Source organism: Paroedura picta, chromosome 6, assembly GCF_049243985.1.
Source record: "Paroedura picta isolate Pp20150507F chromosome 6, Ppicta_v3.0, whole genome shotgun sequence".
Lineage (NCBI taxonomy): Eukaryota > Metazoa > Chordata > Lepidosauria > Squamata > Gekkonidae > Paroedura > Paroedura picta.
This window is the reverse complement of record NC_135374.1, coordinates 39,469,054-39,494,079: the sequence shown is the minus strand read 5'-3', so window position 1 is coordinate 39,494,079 and position 25,026 is coordinate 39,469,054. Positions and strand designations below refer to the sequence as shown.

The window sequence follows — 25,026 nt, the reverse complement described above, 5'->3', positions numbered from 1 at the left end:
TATCAGTGCCGTGGTGAGCCTAAGGCCACCCAGCTGGCTGCATGTGGGGAAGCACAGATTCAAACCCGCCTCACCAGATTAGAAGTCTGCACTGCTAACCACTACATCAAACCGGCTCTCAACCAGCTTGTGGTCTCAACCACAGCTAGGGTCTTCTCAGCCTTGGCGCCAGCTTGGTGGAATGAGATGAATGAGGGCCCTGTCGGACCTTAACCAGTTCTACAGGGCCTGCAAAACAGGACTGTTCCACCAGGCCTATGGTCAAGCCTCTGATGGGCCATCAAGAGGTGCTGGCTTCACTGCTGAAATAGAGAGGATCTGCCCTCCAAGGACTTTGAATCCCCCTCCCCTGCTGAAATTGGATGGGGACTACTGTCAGTTATATCAATGCTTTAATGTTATAGTTGATTTTATTATGAGAGAGATTGTATTAAACCATGTTGTCACCCACCCTGAGCTATCTAGGAAGGGCAGGATCTAAAAATAAGGATGATGATTACAAAACAAGTCCAACACACAGTGCAGACACATTTGCACTACAGTTCCCTCCAAAGGAAGGCAGGTGCTGGCTTTGCCTCCCCACAAGAAGCACATTCTACCATGTGAGATCCCCAAAGGGAGCCACAAAAGCACCATGATCTGGGCCTGGGAGCTCACTGGCTGTGTGCTGCTGCTGCTGCGTACTGCTCATTGCTATGTTTCTCTCCATTTGGATTTTGTTTTGTTTTGCAAACAGAATGGACTCCACAGTGCAATGCCAACCATTGGCTGAGCCTGCAATATAACTAAATGCTTCAGTGACCAGTGACCAGTGTTAGTTCTCTTGTTCTGGCCTGTATCCTATACAAAGCCACTTCCTTGCAGCTGATTGAACATGACAGTTGTCCCTCTAGTGGGCATTCTGTTCACTGTCAGGCCTTTCCTCTCAAGGAGGGGCAGGTTATAGCTTATAGAGTAGAACCACCTCTCTCTATATCACCCCGATATCTTAGTGTAGGGCACTGTTTGGACCAAAATGACCCCAAAATGGATGCCAGCCAGGCATCAGCCTAGAAAAAAATAATTTCAAAATGCAAATCAGAGAGGCTGGCTTACTGCACCCTCTCCTTGCCCTGGAGAGATATTTGACAGTAGATCTTTTAACATTGTATGCTTTTACAACGATGAAGGAATAGAACCATGGTTAAGACACATACTCTTGGAATATTGTTAGAATACCATAAATTATAACTGTGGAATCTTTGGGGAGTAAATCAAAGGTATGTGGTCTCGCGAGCAGGTCCCCGTCACCCAAAGACTTTGTACCGTCTCAGTGCAATCTTAGGCCTTCTCCATCGTTCTATCAACATTATGGAATAGACTGTCTAAAAGATATAGAAAACCCCTTCAGTGGTGGTCTTTCAAACTTGCAAAAAATGTTCTTTTCTGAGTAGCATATTTATAACTTTGTTGTTAGAAACAAAATTTTACTGGTCCAGTAAGTGCTCTGTTCCCTTCGGGTGTGCATTATAGTTTTTAATATTTTAGTCTGGTATGTTTGCATTAAGTGCCATTGAGTTGCTTCTGAATATGGTGACTGTATGAATTAATGTCCTCCAGAACAGCTACCATTAACAGCCTTGATTGGTTCAATCAATCTCATGTTGGTTCTTGCTCTTTTTCTGCTGCCTTTAACTTTTCCTAGCAATTCAGTCTTAATTAGTTGGCTGAGGCTGCATAAACTTTGCATATGATGGCAGTAGAAGTCTTTTATCATTTTTGATGGCATGTTTTTTAACTGTGTATGTTTGGTGTAGTGGTTAGGAATGCCAACTTCTAATCTGGAGAGCTGAGTTTGATTCCTGGCTTCTCCACATGCAGCCAGCTGGGTGACTTTGGGCTTGCCACAGCACTGATAATGCTGTTCTGACCAAGCAGTAATATCAGGGCTCTCTCAGCCTCACCTACCTCACAGGGTGTCTGCTGTGGGGAGAGGAAAGGGAAGGCAAATATAAGCCACTTTGAGACTCTTTTGGGTAAAGTGGCATATAAGAACAAACTCATTGTTTGACTGTATACACACACATGGGCATGAGAATGTGTCATATCAGCTGGAAGAGGATCAGGAATGGGTGGGAATGGCATCCACACTCTCCTGTTGCAGAGCCTCTTCCTACTGCTGCCCTGCCCTGCCCTGATACTGAAGCTTCCCCCTCTCTCCTATCACACCTGTGCAAACTGAAGCCCAGATGCCACTGTGATTCTGCCCATAGCCTGGAAGGGCCTTTAACCTACCGAGCCATGTTATTTTCCTACAGCAATATTTTGGAAAGGAGGCAGTGCCCACATGGACACTCCCTCTCAGTGACTCTTCCAATTTGAATCAGATTGAAAAGCACAAACACAACAGAAAATGGATGTTCCACGTTAATGCAAGGGCTTCCTTCTTGTGTTGCTGGGAATGATCCTTGTATGGAAGCGGCCTCTCTTAATTAGCTAAGATCAAATATAAACAACTTGCTCTTCTCTGTTTCTTGCATCACATTTTTCAGAACGTTCACAGTGAGCAGGAGATGACACTAAAAGCAGCATATTTATTTATTTGACAAGCACTATTACTGTGCATGCTTCATGACTCCCCCTGGGCCTTGCATGGGTGTGCCTCTAAATTCCATTGAAAACTAAGGCTTGTTAGAGATATCGTGCAGATGAACTGTAAGCATCCTTTAAACTCCCCTCAAGGTTGCTCTCCACGGCTTCAAAGCAATCCATCTCTGCATTCAAATATGTAAAAATACTTTCATTATGTTTATTATAAAAATATAAATGTTTCCACTACAAATCATTTTACATTAGTATTAGGCCATCTACAATTGCACAACATAATAAACTAAATGATTAAGTAATGTGTTGAAATAAAAGTGAAAAGTAAATGCAGATTTGGCAGTTCAAATAACTATACATTGCTTATTGGATTCTAAAGTACAGCAAAACACCCTATGTTATATGTTAACAGAAATAAATAATATATGCAAAAACAATTTTAAGATACAAAATCAATAATATGGTACATATTCTTTGTGAATACTTTGTGTTGTCCGTTTGATGTAAATTATAATCAAAGGCAGGTCCTGTACAGGAAAATGGCCACAAAATTTCTATTTCCTCTACTCCACAGTTAAGAATTGTACATTGCTATGTTTACATATGTACAGGGGGAGAAAGGGAGTGTGGTCTATAGGAAGCCACTGAATAGTACCAAAGTTTTCTTTATAAGAAAGAGAAGACTAAAAGCGCTTTTGAAAGCTATCTGCAAAACAAATTTCTTTTTGAACAAACAATAAAACCAGCCCCTACTACTGAACATATTTAAAGTTATGTCTGACAGCATGACCTGATATTGGGATGCAACTAAAATTAGGTAAGGATTTACAATTTTCTTCTTAAAAGTCAATGACATTAATTTTTCTTTCCTTTACAGGTATTTAAGATTTTGACCTGGAAATTGACTTCTGATCTGTACTACCATATCATTGAAATTAACTGTGGGTGGGGATTTATTACTTTTAGCATATCAAAGAAATAGAGAATTCTGATCTTCAGCTTGACAAAACTGGAAAGTGAGCTTAACATGGTGGTTATCTCCTTCTATGCCAACAGACTTCTGCAGATCATTGTGGACTGATCTGATCACCTGGGATTGACTAGACACGTCTAGCTTGAGGGGGTAGGGTGAGAAAGTGGGCACACAGAACCTTGTATTATTGTCATGGAACACCAGGTGATGGGCCAGTAGAAGTAGTGACCCAAAGTTCTTTGTTTTCTCACTGAATTCGATATCATTATGTTGCAGGAGACTTGGCTTTTGCTTCCACCATATCTGTCTGTCTATAAAACCTTTGACCTCCCAGCAGAACACTCTCTCTGTGGGAGACCCAAAGGGGGCTTGGTTATTTTAGTGTCCACTCAATCAATGGTTAAATCAGAAGCTCTGACGAATTATAGGCAGTCATCTATGGCTGTGGCTATTTTATTTCAACATGTGTGCTACCTCCTTGTTCATATATATTGTCCCCCAGGAGGAACTAAATCACAGCTGGAGATCTATTGGGAGGACTTTGAGTTATATTTAGAGGACCTTTTGATGAAATTCCTATCAGCATCCTCATATCAGGAGGGGACTGTAATGCCAGGATGGGTTGGGATGACTATACTCTTTTTACTAGCTACAACCTATATATTCCCGACTCTGAGATCTTAACACCACTACATAGAAGGGCTTTCAAAGACAGTAAGCATAATCTTTTAGGTCTTAAGTTGGCTCAACTGGTGTATAGATTAGACTTAATTATTCTGAATGTTTCAGTAGTAACAGACTATCCAGCAAAATTTACCTTCTGGTCAGGGGACAGAATGAGTACCATTGACTACATCATAGTATCCAAAAATCTGATGCAGAGTTTAGTAGAATTTGAGGTATCCTCTTTCTATGACAACCTTTTCCCACTTATAGTACATCTCAACTTAACAACCCCACTTACTACAGCAATATGACGGTATGTCTAACGAGGAAAATTGCCTTCAAAGAGTTAAATGGAATAGGAGGATAGACAAATTTATTAACAACCTTTTGTGTCCTTCATAAACAGGATGGAGGAGTTCCTGTTAAGCACTGAAAGCTCTATGTCTGTATGTGCATATGATGCTCTTATAGAGAGCTTCCAGGAGACTCTAAGAGGCATAACATCATAACCAAGTAAGCACCCATATGGCCATTCGATCAAGAGTGCAGATCTCGCAAAAAGACACTGAGAGGTTTGCATGCTTGTTATAGGGTTAGCCCTACAAAAACCCTAATAAATGAGATCAAGCAACTAAAACAAAATACAAAAATATGATAATATAGTAGAAAAGATTTACGGAAGCGTCCTTATGGAAGTGGTTCACTTATGATCAGGGATTGTGATGCTGCAGTGTTAATTCATACTGGATATGTTATTAACTCATCCAATGGGGTGGGTTTGGTTCTATTTGTTTTGTCTGTATCAATATGGCCATATGCTGAGATTGATCAAAGAAGCCCAAAGGAAGCAAAAGAACATATGAACAGGATACATGTTGATCTGGAGATCATTCCATCCACACTGTACACATACTATTTTGCAATACCATAAATCCCTTAGAAACGTACTGTAGGTACTGTGTAAGGGATGCTGAAGACACTAGGTTAGTCCTCTAATACAAGTACTAAGAATTCTGTTGTTTCTTTTCTGGATTGCAGAGTATGGAAAACGTATAATTTTGCCACCAAGTATCATGTTATATAGTTTGTTTCCCCAATAAAGGATGATCCCAACCTTCAAATAAATAATAATCCAGCAACAACTGAACACTGTATGCATGCTGCAAATATCTAAGCACATGCAATTTTCAAGGAGAGAAAATAGGAACAGCTCACCAAGGATCATTTCCATGAGGAAAAATGATTGAAGGACTCCCTAGATTGCATCATGTACTCACAAATGGAAACGTCCAAACCGGTATACGATACCTTATTATTTGTGCATGCAGAGTTTTTCTTTTTTCCTGCCTAGACAACTTGGACTTTAATGAATTGTTTACCCCAAATGTTAGGATTGAAGCCAAAGTCTGGATATGGCACTTGGCAGTCATTAATTCAAATCAATATACATATATAAATATAAACAATAAACAACTTCAAAAGGAAAATAAATATGCCTTTCATTTTTAAAAAATTAAGATTTTTTTTAAAAAAACACCCATGCCCAAACTAGCCTCATGGCAAGCATTAAATGTGAAGTATTGCCTCTGTTTTATCGCAAAAGTTCTATATGTATTACCATCTCGAGCTGAAACACTATTGCAGATATGGTTGCTGATATGGCCGGGAGTCTGAGGTATTGTCCCCAAATATCATTACAAGAGTCAGGTTTTAAAGAAATAAAATACCAACCACTCATCCTTTCTGCATACAAAAAAATACTGTGAGGGTTTTCTTTCCTCCCCTTACCACTGCTGACTATCAGTCAAAATGCAGCATAACACCCATGGCTTTGCTTGTTTGTTCTTGCCTGTCGTGTAAGTTCTCTAATATTTGCATGGCTCTAGGCTTCTCGGAAGAATTGTTTTCATTTACATGATATGTTTAAACAGTTCATTATTACAAAGGGAGAAAGAATATGGGGGAAAGAACAGTTTTCATTTCTATTTTAAGGCAGTTTAACTCAGCAGATGAGTCTCTCAGTGGACTTGAGGTGTCCGAATGTAATGTTTTCAGTTTGTTTACAAGAGTGCCTTTTACGTCTTGCGATTTCTCACTTGTCACCATGCCCTTTTGCAGCAACTTCTCTTCTTCTTGTGGTGTCCTGAGTATTGACATTTTGGCACCTTACACAGGAACTGGGCCATTCTTTGTATGCATTTCTAGAGATTTAATACTGCTAATGAGCTTTTTCTGTGGCCCAACAATCGTTACGCCAACCTTCTTCATATCACTGAAAAACATAGAACACAATCAATGAATTGGTGGGAGATGGCAAGCATTCCACATTCTTGAAAAACAACAACAACTCTGTACGAGGGTCATGACCATCCTTTGCATACTGTTAAACAGAGACTGGACTTGCAGCGAAGCTCAAAGAATATTTCCAGATGGGCAAGGCAGTAAGTATGCATTCCTATGTTGGAAACACTGTCAAGCAAGATCCAAGAAAATAGCTCTCCCAAGGAAGGAACGTAAACATCCTCAGAGCTGTGAAAAACTGATACATCTGCACAGCAGCTTTCTGATCTTGGAAGGTTTGACCCTTTTGGCCCCAGTCAGACAGACAGGAAAGCAAGGGGTGAAAAGAAATGATCACTGTCCTGGATGTCAAAGGCTACCATCAGCTTAACTGATACACAGACTAACCAGTGTCAGCTTTTCAGTCTAGATCCTGGCTAAAGTAGAAAAGATCATCATAGTGCTTATTTAACACATTTTTATGTCCTTTCAAATGGGCCTGCCAAGCATGGATTACAAAATAAAATATAATTAAAACATTAAATTTTATGAATGAAAACCAAGCAATACATATGCTGGAAAAATTGAACAGCCTAAAAGCCTTCAGAGAAAAACATTTGGCCTGACACCTAAAGGAGCAACATAAGACATCAGATGAGACTCAAAGAGAAGGATGCTCCATAAATATGATTTCACTATAAGGTATGCCTCTGGTTGTTGCCTGCCCCATCTTTAATACTTAGGGCACCAAGAACAGGTCTTGTGAAGCATATTTTACTGGAGAGTTGGACAATATAGTATAGCTTGGCATAGTGATTAAGAGTGGTGTTTTCTAATTTACTGAGCTGGATTTGGTTCCCTGCTTCTCCATATGAAGCCAGCTGAGTGACCTCAGGTTTCTCACAGCCCTGTTAGTGCTGTTCTCACTAGGGTTGGGCGCTTTGGTAGATGAGGCTGAGAGAGTCTTTATATACTGCTCTGTAAGAACTAGGGTTGGGCACTTCGGCATCTGAAGAGGCTGGTTGCGCCTAAAGCAACCAGTGCTGTGGCTGGGGGGGAGGGAAGGGGAGGCGTGGGCGTCAGTGCGCTGGAAGACGCACACACGCAGGCGCAGAGCTCCCCCTCACACCACACCTCCCCCCCACTGCAGCACTGGCTTCTTTGGGCGCAAATGGCCACTTCAGATGCTGAAGTGCTCAACCCTAGTTCTCACAGAGCAGTAATATAAAGACTCTCTCAGCCCCACCTACCTCACAAGGTGCCTGTTGTGAGAAGAAGGGAAGGAGATTGTAAGCTGCTTTGAGACTCCTTCAGTAGAGAAAAGTGGGATATAAAAACCAACTCTTCTTCCTTTAAGTTTCTTTCTCTTTGTTTTTAGGATCTCATAATACCTCCAACCTACAACTTGGTTCCTTCAAGGAGAATGCAACCCTTTCCATGGCAGGCTGACTCCTCCAGAAGGATAGCCCCTCCAGAAGGATACCAATGGTACTGAATGCCACAAAAGGATCCAGGAAAATCAAAAAGTCCATACTTCCCCAGAGAAGATAATCAGTCAAGATGTCCAAGGGTTTTCTGTCTCAGACCTGAATCTGGATTGAAACGAGTCTAGATAACCCCTCTCCTCCAAGATTGACTGAAGCTGCATAGCAACTACTGCTCAGTTATCCTTCCCTAAAATAGAATGTTATCCACTGGGCAGTAGTTGTGGGGTGCAGGTGTGCCTTCTTTAGGAAGGATTTCATAACTTTCAATGGAACTACACCCTCCTGCAGAGAAGCATTTATAGCCTCTTAGATCATGACTTTAGCATAAATGAAGGGCAAGGGACAAGTTTCGATGTTATGGGCTACGCATTTCTAAGCAACTTGTCCAGTTCTCACCAACTGAAAGTTATCCATACAATTAGGACCAAATTGCTTTCCAATGTTGTCCTGTGACTGAACTGCACTAGCTGTGGAAATCATGTCACAAAGGGTGTAAGTATTTTTTTTTTTGAAAATGCATCTCAAAAATATCATAGTGAGCCTGTACATTTTCAGGAACCAGGAATAAAAGCCCCTTCAAACTCAGAACAATTATGCTGAATGGCATTCTGAGGATATAATTGTGGCAGAGAATAGCAAGACATGGTAAGCTACTTTTAAATTTCTCTTGCATAAACACATCTTTATCTACTAATCATGCTGAAAGGTAAAAATTCTTGGACATATTCCGTGCTGCAAAAATCTTTTCCAAGAGTTTAAAAATTCCAGGAAGCCTTGAACCTTTTCTTCCTTCCAAGCCCAGCTTAACCTCAATCACCAAAATCCAGTATGAACAGTAATGAGGTCTTTTAAATAGCCTCAATTTTGGGATCTGACAAGGCTTTTAAGTAATGGAATTGTACAAATATGGATCTTGAGATCATTTGCTTGTGTGGCATTGGCACATGAAGATGAGCACATGGAAAGTATTCTATAAATAAGACATTCCTGAGAATGACATTTTAACATGCATTTTTAATGTAACAGTTGGTAGTACTATTGTGTTGAATAACTTGGTACTATTTTCTTGTCAGAAATTGTCCTCTTCTCTTCATAACAGCTACTAATTCAAGTAACAACAAAAGAACAGACATCCATATAGTATCTTTCTTTTCCCATTTGAGGGCTAAAAGAAGCTCAATATGTGTGTGTTTTTTCTACACTATGGTCTTGATCCAAATCCTCTACCACATGGTTGATTTTTAACATAAAAATACCTTGAACAATCTAGTAATGGATCTCTTGCATAACATGAATCCCAGTCTTTAGTTATTCTTAAAAGAGTGGAATTTTAATCTGTTCATCTTCATGAGCAATGCAAAAACAATCAAGGGAAAAGCTCTACCATCAACACTTACTCTGTGGAAATCTTAGCTATTGTATCACATGAGCTGTATTCTACTCCTGTGAATATGTCTTTGCATTGTCCTATCCGAATACCATTGAGCCAGTCATTGGTAGAGCGGAGAGCTGAAATTTCAATGCTGCTTTGGTCCAGAAGAAGATTTGAGGGTCTGGAATAAAAAGAATATTGTCAACTGTGAACCTTTTCATTTGCCTAGTTTACTTGCTAGCATTTCTTTTAGACTACTTTACCTAGATTTGACATTAATTGTATACAACTAAAACAAAAATAACTTTGAAAAAATATCAGCACTAGGGTTCAATATGCACAAAGAAAAAGGAAAGCTGAAATTGGGATTTGCTTTTTACAGAGGCGGAAACAGAAATTCATTTCACATACTTGTTTTCCTACTAAGAGGTTGTTGAATTCATGTTGCTTTTGTGAAGACCCACAAAAAACTGTGACCATTTCCACACTGGAGGCGTCGCACCAGACTGCAGGCTGCAGTTGGCATCTTGTCTGCCCCAGATTTGTGCTTCCGCACAGGAGCCAGGACCTTAAAATTCCCAGTGTGGAAATGGTCACACTCATCTTGGTCCACAACATTGTGTCTATATCCATTACGTATTAACTTTTCCTCATCCTTTCCATTTTTATGCAAGGTATTCAGACTTTCATCCCACTCACATGCTCATACTCATACTCACATGAATATACAATCTCCATTCACATGCATAGATCAGTCACATTGCATTAAAGTTTATACCTACGCTCTCTAAGAATCTTAAGTTGAAATATGTTTAGAATGTACTGGATACCATAGCAACTTTTAAGCAAAGGACTTAGTAAAATGTTGGTGTTGTAACTTAATAGCATGTATCCCTTACACATCTACCTTGGGTGCATCCAGTTATTTGGTTTTCCTGGAAGAAGTTACTGCTCATATCAATTTTTTATTTGAATGATCACTGCTATTTGAAAATTCTTATGCACATTTAAACTATCTGCCCATCTCTTGGAGGCTAACAGTCAATGGAAATGGATCCTCTATGCCATTACTACACCTAAAAGACTCATTTTACAACACTGTAAAGATAAAAGCCCACCCCTGGTAAATAAATGAATTGATGACTTTAGAAATCTGTCAGCATTTGACCACATAGCATTTAAATGTCAATTGCATATAGATTAATTTTTTTAGATATTTGGAAATCCTTGATAGAAATGAATGTGTAGATTTGCCACCATTGTTGTTATGATTTTGTCTCATATTTAGATTCTTTCTTTTTAAAAATAACTTAGCAGTTATATTTTAAGTTTTCCCCTTTTGTTCTTTTCTGTTTTTTAAATAAATAAACTAAACTAAACTAAACTAAACTAAACTAAACTAAACTAAACTAAACAATAATAATAATAATAATAATAATAATAATAATAATAATAATAATAATAATAGGTTCTTATATGCAGCTTTTCTCTACCCGAAGGAGGCTCAAAGCGGCTTACAGTTGCCTTCCCTTTCCTCTTCCCACAACAGACACCCTGTGAGGTGGGTGAGGCTGAGAAAGCCCTGATATCACTGCTCAGTCAGAACAGTGGCGAGCCCAAGGTCACCCAGCTGGCTGCATGTGGGGGAGTGCAGAATCAAACCCGGCATGCCAGATTAGAAGTCCGCACTCCTAACCACTACATTAAACTGACTCTCTTAAAAACCACATGCACAGACCTGTTTTATCCCTTTTTTTCATTGGTACCTATGTATGTGTGCATGCACTTGTGTACATGCACATGCACACAAAGCTACATCTCTATTCATATATATTGTTGACAAACTGATCACCTCACTTCACTTTTAGGTCCCTCTTTCCATGAACCCTTTTTTCAGTCCCTGGGTTCCTTGTGCTGATTGGTTAGAATGTTTATGATTATTCTATTAAACCACAGCAAAAACAGCAATAGCAAAAGTTCAGTGCATTACCACTGGTAAATCAGAGAGTTTATATTACTCAGCCTTTGTGGTAGAGTTGATATTTCTCAGTTCAGTTGTCTAGTAAGCTCCCATGTACATATGACTGCTGAAGACCCTAACTGATTCTCATTTTAGAATAGCCTTTCTTCAGGTATCTCTAACTTTGTTCTGCTGCTTCAGAACACAATGGCTATGCACCTGAATTGGAGCTGTTTCTGCTTATATTATAAGAAGCTGTTGTAAGCAGTGCTTTTAATTGAAGGCCCACTGATTTTTCCATTGCTTTCATTATTATGAACTGTGAAATACCTGTTACTGGCAAGTAGCTCCTGCCATACTTATGTAGCTGTGTGAAGGCTGAGGTTGCACCAAGTATCTTTCAATGAGGTAGGGTGAGGTGATAGGAGTGCAATGAACAGTAGAAGTAGTGCCCAGATTGTTCTTAGTAGAAAAGATAGGTTCCCATCTCATGTTTGGATGCTCAAATAACATCCATTCAGTGTTTTCTCAACCGTTTTGGTTGGAATGTCAGCCCTGTTGTTTGAAAAAAGATTGCAACACCAGCTATGTATGTTTTGGTATCTTATAGGTTAGGATACTGTAACAAATGTTTTGTGAGGCTGCCTTTCCAATGTGCTTTTTGTAGAAAAGTGGGATAAAAATATGCTAAAATTGCTAAATATGCTAAATATTAAAATATGCTAAAATTGCTGGGTTATTAAATACATCAGCATATTTTGTTGGTGTTGTCTCTGTTTCTGGTGCAATTCAAATTGTTGGTTTTAATCCATAAATCCCTAAATGGCATGAGACCAGTATCTGAAGGACCATGTTCATCTGTACAATTCTTTCTATCCCTGTTTTATTGCTTGGATACTTCTGTGTTGAGAGGAGCTAGGTGTAGCTGTGGCTCAGTGTAACAGCATGAAGGTCCCAGGTTAAATCCAGCTAAAAGGACATATCCAGCTAAAAGGACAAGCCAGTAGGTGATGTGAAAGGCCTGTGTTGAGACTCTGGAGGGCAGCTGGCAGTCTGAATTGACAAGTATTGGCCTTGATAGACCAGTGGTCTGATTCAGTGCAAGGTTTCTTCATGTACGGAAAGGGGCTTTGGCTCAGTGGAACAGCACCTGCTTTGCATGCAGAAGGTCCCTGGTTCACCTGCTGACATCTCCCATTGAAAGGTCTAGGCAGTAGGTGATATGAAAGATCTTTGCCTGAGACCCTTAGAGCTGCTGTCAGAGCCAGGAGCATGTGATCTCACAAATCATACTCTCATGGTACCCTAAGATTCTGTGGAACTCTAGTTGAGAAATGCTGGTTTAGGAATAAGTTTGTTTCTCCAGCTATTGGAATGCAGAGCCAAAGTTCAGGCTCAGCATGTAGTTCTCATCCACACATAATTTGTTTAGATTGCAATCATTTGCTTTAAATGGTTGTTTGAATAGTAGGTTGGAAGAACATATTAATGTATCTATTGCATGGGCCTAGCTAACTTCTATTTGTCTAACGAAGACCATATTTAACTTACAGTTTTCTCCATATAACTTCTAGGATCCCCAGACATTTATTAAAGATTTTATGAAGTATGAAGAACTTGTTCTTCTCTGGTTAAGCTAACATCTTCCTTTATTCTAATAAAAGAGGAATTCACTTAACACTCACTTAAAAAAACAATATATATGTCTTGAGAAAGAACAGCACAGCATGATTACAGCATAGACAAATCCTGTAAAGCTTTTATGTTTATTGTTGGGACCAAGGTGTAAGACAAAAAAAGAGAGCTAATTTTAATACAAATGACCACAGAATAACTAGAATATCATTTTTCTCCTAGTAGGATTCTAGGTGGGGAATTGGTTACTTTCCTCCTTTGAGAAGACATCTGGACAGTTTATCAGTGACCAGGAATTTGTCTCTAACTGTGAAGAGTCTGTGATGTCTCCTCATGTGCACCAAGGGAATGCTGGTCTTTCAGAGCATCTGTATCCATTGGCCTTTCCTCCCCCACCCTGACCCAGCCCCTAGACAGCAGGTCTAAACATGAAATTTATGGGGAGAGTGATGTACGCCATAAGCCCACACTTTTACTATACAAATTAGATGGGCTGCAATTGTGCAGCTGTAAATGACGTCCTGCAGGGTTCCACCTGATCTTTCACAGCTTTTCATAAATCAGGACCTACTAGCATCAGACGGCAGTCATTAAAAAGAAATCATGGAAATTACATGTTTGCTCAGGGGAAGTGAAAGAACGTCACCCCCGAAGCTTCCCCCTCCTTTTCATTTTTGCCGCTCCTCACTCCCTCTCTTACATTCAAAACTGTTGTCTGCATGTTGGCACAGAAAGAATCCTCAGCATTCATCATTCTGGCACTCAGAATGACTCGAAGTCTGCATTTGCCAGCATATGGCTGTCATAAATAAAGGGCAGTAAACCTCTTAACAATTAAATGGCAGAGTATATTTTCCACCAATGGCCTCTTGCAGTCAGCTTTTATGGACCCGGCCTATTATGTTAACAGCTGGAATTAACCTTGTTCCTTTGCATGAAGGCCTGGACAGCCCCACTTTGCTGTCATAAAGATGGATGTTGCCACATTGCTAAGGAACTTTCTGTCACATCACATCATGTCTCAAAATACACATATAAATAGCAATGGAGTTTGGCCCCCTGCTGATACAAATTGCTGCACTGAGTATGCCAGCTGTCCAGTGGGAAAGAGATAACTTAATTTGTAACCACTAGCATTAGGCATTATGACTATCGGGGAAGTAGCATTATGCTAGCTACTAAGATAAATGTTAACTACTGTGCTCCAACCAGATCTATTTGTTTTTTAAACTTGTCTTACAAATCCTCTCTTCTCCAGTAGTCTTTTTTAAAACTTCAGACTGGTCTATTTCAAAGTTGTCATTCTCAATATCTTATATTCCTCCCTCTGTTAAGGTGAACTTCCTAGACATTTCCTTGTATTAAAAGCTCTGATTTATAAATAACCATGTGAATCAAAACTCATGACTCATTATAAGTTCAACCTAAAGATTATCTCTGTCCTTCAGAAAACACAAGTGCATGTGAAATTTTTTAAAATATTATCTTCACTGGAAAATGGAGTCATGGAGGTATCTGCTTCCCAACAGGAGACCAGAAAATAAATGACACACAGAGGAGTTGTCGAGACATTTTGTTGACTTTAATTATCACTGTACCACAAGGAGAACAATCTTTGCCTCTATAGTTATTTATGCCCATTTTAAAGTGTCAGATAAAATTAGTAACTTTGTTCTTAGAAAAAAATTGAACTAGCTATGTGGCATGTTAAGCTTCCCTTCTTGTTTCTTCATATCAGGTTTACTTGGTTAAGGAATAAATCAGATTGTTACTTTGTCTTTGAGCCCCTCAAACCAGATTTGCCAACTGAATCATAACAATGTGGATAACCAAAGCTCTAGTTTTCAGGACAACATATCATCTCTCCTGACATGGTTGCCAATCTCAGACCCAACAAAAGCTTTTCGATTTGCCTCTTGCTCTCTGAGTACTTTGATTATAATCATTCCAGCTATTCATCATCATCACTGTTGTTATTTTTCCAAGTTGCTGTTGAGTTTCCCCCTCAATTGATCTATATCTGACTGCAAGCCTAAGGATAGAATTGTCATTACATAAGAGTATTCTACTACTAATATAAAACCCAAGCCAGCCTTTGTGGTGCATGCCATAGATCTTATAATGTCCTCTTATTAGTGCAGTTCTTAGCACATCGTAGAGTTCCTGATGGTGGAACAGTTGCAGAAAATCTGTGCCCAGAATAGCACATGGAGAAAAGAGAACTCCAGTGCCACTGAAGAACAGTATTCTTCTTCTTCTGGGTTCAGGGAGTTCATCTCTATGTCTCTTGAATTTCCTTAGTTTGGACAATGTATCGCTGATGAAAACCAAGATGCCATCTATCTGTACTTCTGTAATCTTTTCCTGTCTCCCACTGCTTTGTTCCAGGAAACTGCTGCTGCCCCTCTACCATTGTGGCTGGGACCCTGTAAGCAGTCACACCTGGGAATTGAGCATGTTCTTTCCCTTCCAGATCTTTAAACAGAACACTTTCAATCTGTTGCATGTACTGAAACTTCCGATATTAACATCAGGCAGTACTGGGATCTGGTCTCTTGATTTGACCTCGACATCTGTTCCTCAAATTGTTTCTGCCTTCCTGTCATGCCTCATTGTAGGCCTCCTGCCACTCTGCTATTTTTGATGCTGTATTGCTAAGGATCTTTCCCTGCTTTTCGCCTCCTTTTTAAAAGGGTATACAAAAAACAGGCTACATGTTAGCAGATGCCATTTAACATTTCCCACATATCACAACCTGCTATAAAGAAAATAGGGTGTAGATAAAACTTAGCACTGTTAAGAAGAAGAAGAAGAGTTGGTTCTTATATGCCGCTTTTCACTACCCGAAGGAGGCTCAAAGCGGCTTACATTCGCCTTCCCATTCCTCTCCTCACAACAGACACCCTGTGGGCTGGGTGAGGCTGAGAGAGCCCTGATATCACTGCCCGGTCAGAACAGTTTTATCAGTGCCGTGGCGAGCCCAAGGTCATCCAGCTGGTGGCATGTGGGGGAGTGCAGAACCGAACCCAGCATGCCAGATTAGAAGTCCGCACTCCTAACCACTACACCAAACTGATACTGACAGTGCTGCCTGTCAGTTCATAGCTGAACTGCAGACCATACATTACCAAACTTCAAACCTTGCTTAAAACAGGAACTCTAGCATTGTTGATGCACATTTCAAAAACGTTACAATATTTTGGCTTGTGTTATCTGCAATTTAATGTATGACTGGAGCAGAAAATTTTCACATTTGGCTGCTGGTTAATTTTTTTCCACGTAACATGAACATTGTGGGCCATTATGCACATCTAATAGAGCCTCTTGTGGTGCAAAGTGATAAGGCAGCAACATGCTATCTGAAGCTATCTGCCCATGAGGTTGGGAGTTCAATCTCAGCAGCCGGCTCAAGGTTGACTCAGCCTTCCATCCTTCTGAGCTTGCTGGGGGGTAAACGGTAATGACTGGGGAAGGCACTGGCAAACCACCCCATATTGAGTCTGCCAAGAAAACGCTAGAGGGCGTCACCCCAAGGGTCAGACATGACGGTGCTTGCACAGGGGATATCTTTACCTTTATGCACATCTAAGAACATAGTGTTAAGCCAGCACAATTGCTTAACGCTATTAAAAATCGTGCCCCCGCTATTTCTCACCTCCTTGCAATCTCGGTTTATTCTCACACTTCCTCATGCTTCCTGGAATTATGATACTTGAGGATCAACAGAAGTAATTATTTTCCCAATTTTTTTGGGGGGGGGGGTGAGAGGCATGCTTTGTGCACCAACTGGAGGTGGATGGAAATCTTTTTTTTTCTGCCTGGATCAGGCACAATGCATTCATTGCTCCAGGCTGCTTACTAAAAAATAAAGGCCCCATTCCAGGGAGAAGGGAAAGGGAGGCAGGCATGAGGGTGGGCACTGGAGACAGAGATCATGCTAGATCTGGCCACTTTGGTTACGTACAGCTAGTTCGCTAGTGGTTGCTGGTTGCTCTCCCACTTGCGCAACATAGTTTGGGAAATCCACTCTATGCAATTCCCCAACTACCACTTTAAAATGGAGGATGTAGCTGCTGGTTTGCTGGTGGAGTGCTGGATGCTGACAATGCTGTGTGAAACATTAAAAAAAAAGTCTCTGCAAGAGGAAACCCTTTCACTACATTTTCTGAGTGTGGAATGGACCTGTGTTTTTCTTCACCTCCAGTTTAAAATTCCTAGATGCTTATGAGATATGTGTATTATATGAATATAAATTAAAATAAGATAAAAAGCAGGACTGAAAAAGTTAGGTTCTCTTTGGATAGGAATTTAAAACAAACGTGCACCACAGATACTATTGGAAACTGCTTTCCTCTCACAGTTTTATGTGTGTATATATATATACATATACATATATACATATACACACACACACACACACACACACACACACACACACACACACACACACACACACACACACACACACACACACACACACACACACACACACACACACACACACACATATATATATATATATATATATATATATATATATATATATATATACACAGTATTAAAAAAAATGCACTGCCAGTTTGGGTACCAACCCCATTGTCCCCTTCCCATTGAGGAGAAAACGTAGAATGTATTTTGGTTTATGTCCCACAAGGCTGTACTGCTACTCCCCAACTTGGTTCCTCCTCTTTTTCTATGGACTCGAGCCTGTCCTGCTCAGCCTTCCCATTGAACCCTCCCTCTTCCTTATCTTTCTATACCTACCCATCCTCTTATCTGGGCTCCAATTGTTCTAAAATTATACTCAACCACTGGCAGTAAAAGCTTGGGGATTGTAAAAATATATTTAGAAGAAGAAGAAGAAGAAGAGTTGGTTCTTATATGCCGCTTTTTCCCTACCCGAAGTAGGCTCAAAGCGGCTTACAGTCGCCTTCCCATTCCTCTCCCCACAACAGACACCCTGTGGGGTGGGTGAGGCTGAGAGAGCCCTGATATCACTGCCCGGTCAGAACAGTTTTATCAGTGCCGTGACGAGCCCAAGGTCACCCAGCTGGTTGTTTGTGGGGGAGTGCAGAATCGAACCCGGCATGCCAGATTAGAAGACCGCACTCCTAACCACTACACCAAACTGGCTCTTTATACAGATGAATTGTTTTACTGGCTGTTGCTGTTTCAAAACCAGCCCGTTTACTCTGCTAACTGCTGCATTTGCAAAAGGAAATTTGGTAGGTTCCTCCCACTCATGAGTGCAGGTTCCCAAAACATCGTCTTTTGTCTTCCCAAGGCTTTGTTCCATCTGCTCTGTAATTGATTCCAATAATCACAATTGAAAGCAATACTCAAGAGACTGAAAAATAATAAACTGAACTAAAAAAAGAGAGAACCGATCAAAACTGGGTGAACTATGAACTCATTCTACAAAATCTAAACACTGCACAGATTAAATTAGCTGAGGGGGGAAGAACAATGTTCAGAGACCCAGACAGAACTGCAGGAGACAACTCAAAAGAAATAATGTTGAGGTTATACAATTTTCTGGCAAAATCACAAACTATACATTAACAAAAGCTTCATATATTGTACACAGGCCTTTCACACACTCTTTCAGAATTCTTATAGTGGAAATGCATTGATTACAAATATCCCTAAGAACCATTTCTGCCTACACTGAAAGATCTTGCAGACATTATTGAGTGATATGATATGACTGGAGAAGAATATTTATAGATTACACTGTGGAATAACAGGTTAAAATATTTATTTTAAGCCTATATGGTACAGTGATAAAGTGTTGAACTAGGAGCACTTGGGCTTTATGTACTCTCAGATGCTGTAGAAATAGCTGCTACTGATTTGGATCAGGGCCATAGCAGGTCAGGGGGAAAGGTTTCAGTTCTCCCACCCTCATATGGTAAAGCCATCAAAACTCCCTCTCCCCTATGGAAAGGAAGAAAGGAGGAGATTAATCCCATTTTACCTGACCTGTGCCACGGTCCTACTTTAAATCAGTGCCTTCTCGGCTACTATTTGCCTCTAAGAATCAAACCCAATCAGGAATTTTCCACATCTAGGAAGGCTACTAGCTAAGAAATTCCTTAGGCTACTAAGCAATGGATAATGTGATTTTACCCTGTCATCTATAAAGGCAAATCAAGCATGAACATAACATATCTGTTCCAGAACTGTTATGAAATATAGCAACCAGCAACAATAATATCTATGGTAGCCTCACAACATACATTTAAGCTACAAGAAAACTTCCTGATATTTCCCATGTGTTAGTGTGCAAGCCAGTCATATGAATGTATGTATCGACATCAAGTGGGTATCTGGAGAGGTGAGATATGCTTATGATAAATGGTCAAATGTATTGTACTTGTCCACAAGCAGTATTTCATAAATGCTTTGTATGGATATATATTTTGAATACAGCTAATCAAAATCTGATCTGTACATCACCTATTGTCCACTAGGTATGGGTGCAGGAAAAAATAATGGCACTTTTTGGATTTTGACCATAATGCTACCCTATGGCAGCATTATGGTCAATGGGAATTTTAGCTTTTTCATATATCCTGTGGTCTGGGTGGTGAGGTTTGAGATAGAGGCACCAGATTTGCAGTGTAGCAGTGACACGCTCACCTCAAAAGAACCCCCAAGTTTCAAAAATATTGGAGCAGGAGATCCAATTCTACGGGCACCCAACAGACTTTGTTATTTAAGGTGCTAAAGAATTCCACAGGGCTCATCTGTACACCGCCCGTGGCGCCACGAACTAAATAAAACAGTAAGCCCTCCTGGGGCGGGCTGTGTCCGGGATGAGGAAGGGTCCGGATTGGACCCTTCCTCATGACAGACAATCGGAGGGACCAAGTGGCAGGCGCAAAGCGCCTGCCGTTTGGTCCCTTCGATTCCCAGCCGCAGCAACTGCGAGCTGCGCACAGCGCGGCTCGCAGTTGCCACGAGGGAGCTCCCGGCAGTCGCGCGGAGCGCAGCTGCCGGGGGTTCTCTGCCCGTCAAGCCGCCGCCCGAGGGAGTCCCTGCCAGCGGCGCGCAGGGCGGCTGGCGGGGGCTTCCTGCCCGGCGGTCTGACGCGGCGAGAGGTGCGAAGCGGCGAGAGGTGCTGGCAGGGACTCCCGTTTAAAAATCTGGTGCAAAACGCACCTTCGGAAGACCCCGACGGATTCGAAGATGGCCGCCAAAGGCCCGCAGAGCGCCCGAGGATGCCCCGCCGCCGCCCGCCCTCTCTAAGGTGAGCTTACTTGCCCCGTGCTGCCCTGTCCCTCCCTATCCCCCACATTCTAGCGCCCATTGTGCGAAGCGCCTCCCAACCCGCCCAGCCCCCCACCAGAGCTTTCCTTCGCTCCACGGCGGCCATTACTTGGCTGGCTGCCGAGAGCAAAGGTAGGGTCCCTGGCCCCCGGCCCTTAAAACACTCCCCAAGCCCCAGGGAAGGCGCGGATCGCCTTCCCCGGGGCTCGGAGAGCTTCTTAAAACTGTGCTGCCGCCTTAAAAAGTTCTCTGAGCCCTGGGGAAGGCGTGGATCACCTTCCCCGGAGCTCGGAGAGCATTTTAAAACTGAGCTGCTGCCTTAAAAAGCTCTTTGCGCCCCGGGGAAGGCGTGGATCGCCTTCCCCGGAGCTCGGAGAGCATTTTAAAACTGTGCTGCCGCCTTAAAAAGCTCTCTGAGCCCCAGGGAAGGCATGGATCACCTTTCCTGGGGGCTGCTAGCACCCATTGCATTTCAGACTGCAATGGGCTATATTTCTAGTTGTTCTATATATTGCTAATAACTCTTACTGAAATTGGGTTAGCAAATCAAATTGTGTGATTGTAACACCTTTCAATGGTGAGCATTTATTATTGTTATTGTTATTATTTTATCACCTGACCTTCCACAAAGGGTCAGAGGAGGTAATAACAAGTAATTAACAAAATAGTAATTATAATGATAACAATAAAACATACACGAAGTTATGAAGTTGTCCTGCCTATCTTCTGGAAGAAGAAGCAATGTAAGCACAGATTCACAGTCTAGTTTGGTTGATGTTTTGAGCAGGGAGGTCAGAGTTTCAATATTGTTCCTGGCCTCAATTGTAGGCCTGGAGGAACAGTTGTCTTACAGGGCCTGAGGAACTGTCCTAAACCCTCCAGGGCCCTAATCTCCCCAGGTACAGCATTCAACCCGGCTATATCAATAACTCTGCTGATTCAATGGACAGCTGATGTCCACAGAGAAGTTGTACAAGAGAAAGTTTGTGAACACTGGTTTAGGGGTAGTCAACCTGTGGTCCTCCAGATGTTAATGGATTACAATTCCCATGAGCCCCTGCCAGCTGATGCTGGTTTATAGGATCAAATGCCTCTGAGAAGCTTTGTTACTTATACAGGCTGACCACAGAATTTTCTGTTGGGATAACTGTCCCTTCTTGAATCAGAGTGATCCTGAAGTGTTGAACGCTCACATCTTTCATGGGTATATAGTAGCCTGTGAGTTCCCAACTGACTTGACTTTGAAAGTAGGCCCTCATTTATTTGTTTTTGCCACTTGGAGTGACGGAGCAAATTTTGAGTCCAGTGGCACCCTTAAGACCAACAAAGTTTTGTTTGAGGCATGTGCTTTCATGCACACTTAAGATGCCCGCCTGAACCCAGCAGAGTGGGTCAAAATGCTCATGTAATGGGTGAAGGCAAGAAATGGATGGACAAAGCAAGCATATTTCAAGTGCTAGAGGCACAGAAAGGAAACACATTCATTTTCAGCATGCAGAGATGTAGAATGCATGGTGTCACCTTGCAGCCGCACTGGTGATTATTTTTAGACTGCTGGGATTACGGATCAGCTTGTCCAGGATGCTGACAATCTGCTCAAACTTCGGTCTGTTATTTCTGTCTTTTTGCCAGCAGTCCAGCATCAATTGATACAAGGCAGCTGGGCAGTCCATGGGTGGTGGCAAGCGGTACCCTTCCTCCACAGCCTTAATTACCTGAACAAGAAAGATTAGAGAAATGTAGAGGACATCCCATGAACTTATTACCTGTCAGTTCTCCAGACATCTATGACATTATCACAGATCTTTAAATATGTTAACAGATTAATTATCCTTTACTTTTTCTGAAATGTAACTCTTCTGTTTTATCTACTAAAGAAGGTATAGAGGGGAGATATCAGGCCAAAAGTGCCTGAAGAAAAATAAGGGAAAGTATATTTTGTCTGATACTCAGATGTGATTAAAAAAAATGGAGGTTAATTTAATACATTTCTTAATAGACAAGCTTAATTGTTCCAAAGAGAAAACATCTGGATCATTACACACTTACTTCTCACCATGTAGCTTTGCATGGATTGTCACTGAACTGATCTTATTTTTCAAGTCATTTTCATTAACACACACACAGAGGCACACAAGACTTCAGCATCAATGTTTACTGGTTCACAGAAAGAGGGAAGTATTCGGCTGTGAGTATCCATTGGTAGCAAGCAACTTAACACACTCAACTATGTCCTCCTCCACTTTGTGCAGTGTGGCCACAGTTTTTGAAGCACACATTTAAAATGGGATGTGCAGAAGATATTGCAGTTGCTAACCGTACAATTCGAGAAATAATCAAGTACACCCAAATGCCCATCTTTCCGTTTCATTCAGCTAATGGGGTTAGAGTTGCATATTCTCTGAGTTATGTGATTGTTGACAGATGCATTGAATTCCTAACAAGTACATGGAGTAGCAATAAGACAGGATTACCAGTGATTGCAGAAACAAGCATATTTTCAATGATATTCGGTTTTGGCTTATGAGGCTTTGGTTGTGTGGTTTGTATGTATATAAAACACAACTAACCATTGTGCTGTCTCTAATTCTAAGAAAAATGATTGCAACTCATCAGATAGTTTTAAATTGCTTGCTAGCAAATCACAGAGCGTTCCCTTAAATCTTACACTGGGGAAGACAATTATTCTGAAAGTAACTCATTCAAATTCATTGGGGTAAATAATACTATTAATTAGTCTAAGACCAGAGACCAATTTCTTAATCACTAATCTACTGATCTCTTATTGAACAAACTGGAAGCCAGGTTTACCTTCCACCACATTGGAACCAACCATGTCTACTGCTAGCACTGTGCAGACATAAAACTACAGCATGGAAGAGGGAGAGACAGAAGATTCATGGGGTAACTAGTTATCTAAAACAAACAGTTGGGGAACATTCAGTACCTCTGCACTGAGGAACTAAAGACTTTGATTCAAGCAATTACAAATGGAATATAATGTGTTATATTACACAGCCAGTGGTCCTGGCACACGGGACCATATATTCTATAATTACTATTCCCATTTACTAACAAGAAGTGTCTGTTTTCATTTGCTGTTAGTTTGTTTAGGGCTTACAATGTGATATACAACATTTCTTCTTTTGCAATACATGCTTTGGGCTTTATATCTTGTCAGAATCTGTAGCTTGTAATTGGCTTGCATGGAATGAATTTAGGCTCAGCAAACCAAATGAACAATATGGTACATTTGAAAGAGAGACTTTGGAAATGCCATATTCCTAACAAGCATAAAATAGATAGCAGATCTGTTTAACTAACTAAACTTATACGGCAATAAATTTAAAGCTATCTAAATGAACCTCTATGGAAAAGACTTCCAAACAAATCAAACAGTCACTTCACGTTATCTGTTTGCCACATCCGAAGGCATTTGCCTCATTAAAATCTTAAACACAAATGCTTTCTTTCTCTTTTCATGCAGTTCAGCTCTAATTAGCTTGTCTATTCATAGAAAGCATTAATGGAGATACAGCCAAAAGGACTCGGGAGACATTTAATAAGGTTCTGCAAAAGTTATCTCAATGTCTGTTGAATGAAGAATGTCCCTAGGTTATCCGAATCATCAGTTTTGTCCTGCTCCATATAATAGTAGATGTTCAATAGTTTGAGCTCAATAGTTCATCCTTATCCATGGTTACTCTATATATTTGTGAAACAGCTTTGGGGGGTGGAATATGCCTGGCTGTCTATGTTGGAATAGGGCCAATCAGGATGCAGCCAGCAAAGTTGCCTGCACCTTGATTGGCCCTGCCCCTACAGCTTCTACCCTCCCTCCAGAAGGACCCAGCAGGAATGTGTGTGTGTGAGAGAGATATCTGCACCTGCCAGTGTCCCCTGGGTCCTAGAGCCCATTGCATTCCTGGTTGCAATGGGCTTTCTTGCTAGTTTAATAATAATCTATATTGAGTGGCACATGTCTTTTCAACAAAGAGTTTTAAACATGGGTTATATGTAGGAAACCAAAAATCAATGTAATTTTCTTCTCATCACATGCAAACATCTTTTGATCTATAAGGCACTCACATCTTGATTGGACATCTCCCAATATGGTCTTTCTCCGTAGGACATCACCTCCCAGAGAACAATCCCATAGCTCCACGCGTCACTGGCGGATGTAAATTTGCGGTAAGCAATGGCCTCTGGTGATGTCCATCGGATTGGAATCTTCCCCCCCTGTGAGAGAATAATATGTAACATAGAAGAAGAAGAAGAGTTGGTTCTTATATGTCACTTTTCTCTTCCAGAAGGAGTCTCAAAGCAGCTTACAATTGCTTTCCCTTTGCTCTCCCCACAAGAGACACCCTGTGAGGTAGGTGAGGCTGAGAGAGCCCTGATATCACTGCTCAGTCAGAACAGCTTTCTAAGTTCTATGGTGAGCCCAAGGTCACCAAGCTGGCGGCATGTGGAGGGAGGAGTGGGAAATCAATCCCAGTTCACCAGATTAGAAGTCCACAGTCCCAACCACTACACTAATGTATTAGCCCTCATTAACTCCAAAATAAGTTATTAGATATGATCTTAACTGGCAGGAATACAATTTAAGGGGGTATTTTGGGCTGCCAAGGTGGAGGGATCATACTGCACAGGTGGAAGTCCTTGCACCCAAAGAAATGCTAATCTAGATCAAAATCCTACCATACTTTGAAACTTGAATTTCACAATGGATGGAGTTCTTTGCATACTTAACTGAAAGTATATTTCAGTAAAGCAAGTATGTTGTGGGATGTTCAAA

General features: G+C 41.1%; 1 protein-coding gene across 5 annotated transcripts in view; it reads right to left on the bottom strand.

Moving 5' to 3' along the window:
• Positions 1–2,768: 2,768 nt before the first annotated feature.
• The window catches only part of EPHA3 (EPH receptor A3), a 263,757-nt gene continuing 241,499 nt past the window's right edge, over positions 2,769–25,026 (bottom strand). For all 5 annotated transcript variants that reach the window (XM_077342202.1, XM_077342201.1, XM_077342205.1 and 2 more), the window contains 4 exons: positions 24,318–24,467; positions 21,750–21,943; positions 9,387–9,542; positions 2,769–6,494 (listed from right to left, as the gene is read on the bottom strand). In XM_077342202.1, coding sequence (XP_077198317.1) covers positions 6,389–6,494; positions 9,387–9,542; positions 21,750–21,943; positions 24,318–24,467 — 606 coding nt within the window. In that variant the 3' untranslated portion in view covers positions 2,769–6,388. The remainder of the gene's footprint in view (positions 6,495–9,386; positions 9,543–21,749; positions 21,944–24,317; positions 24,468–25,026) is intronic.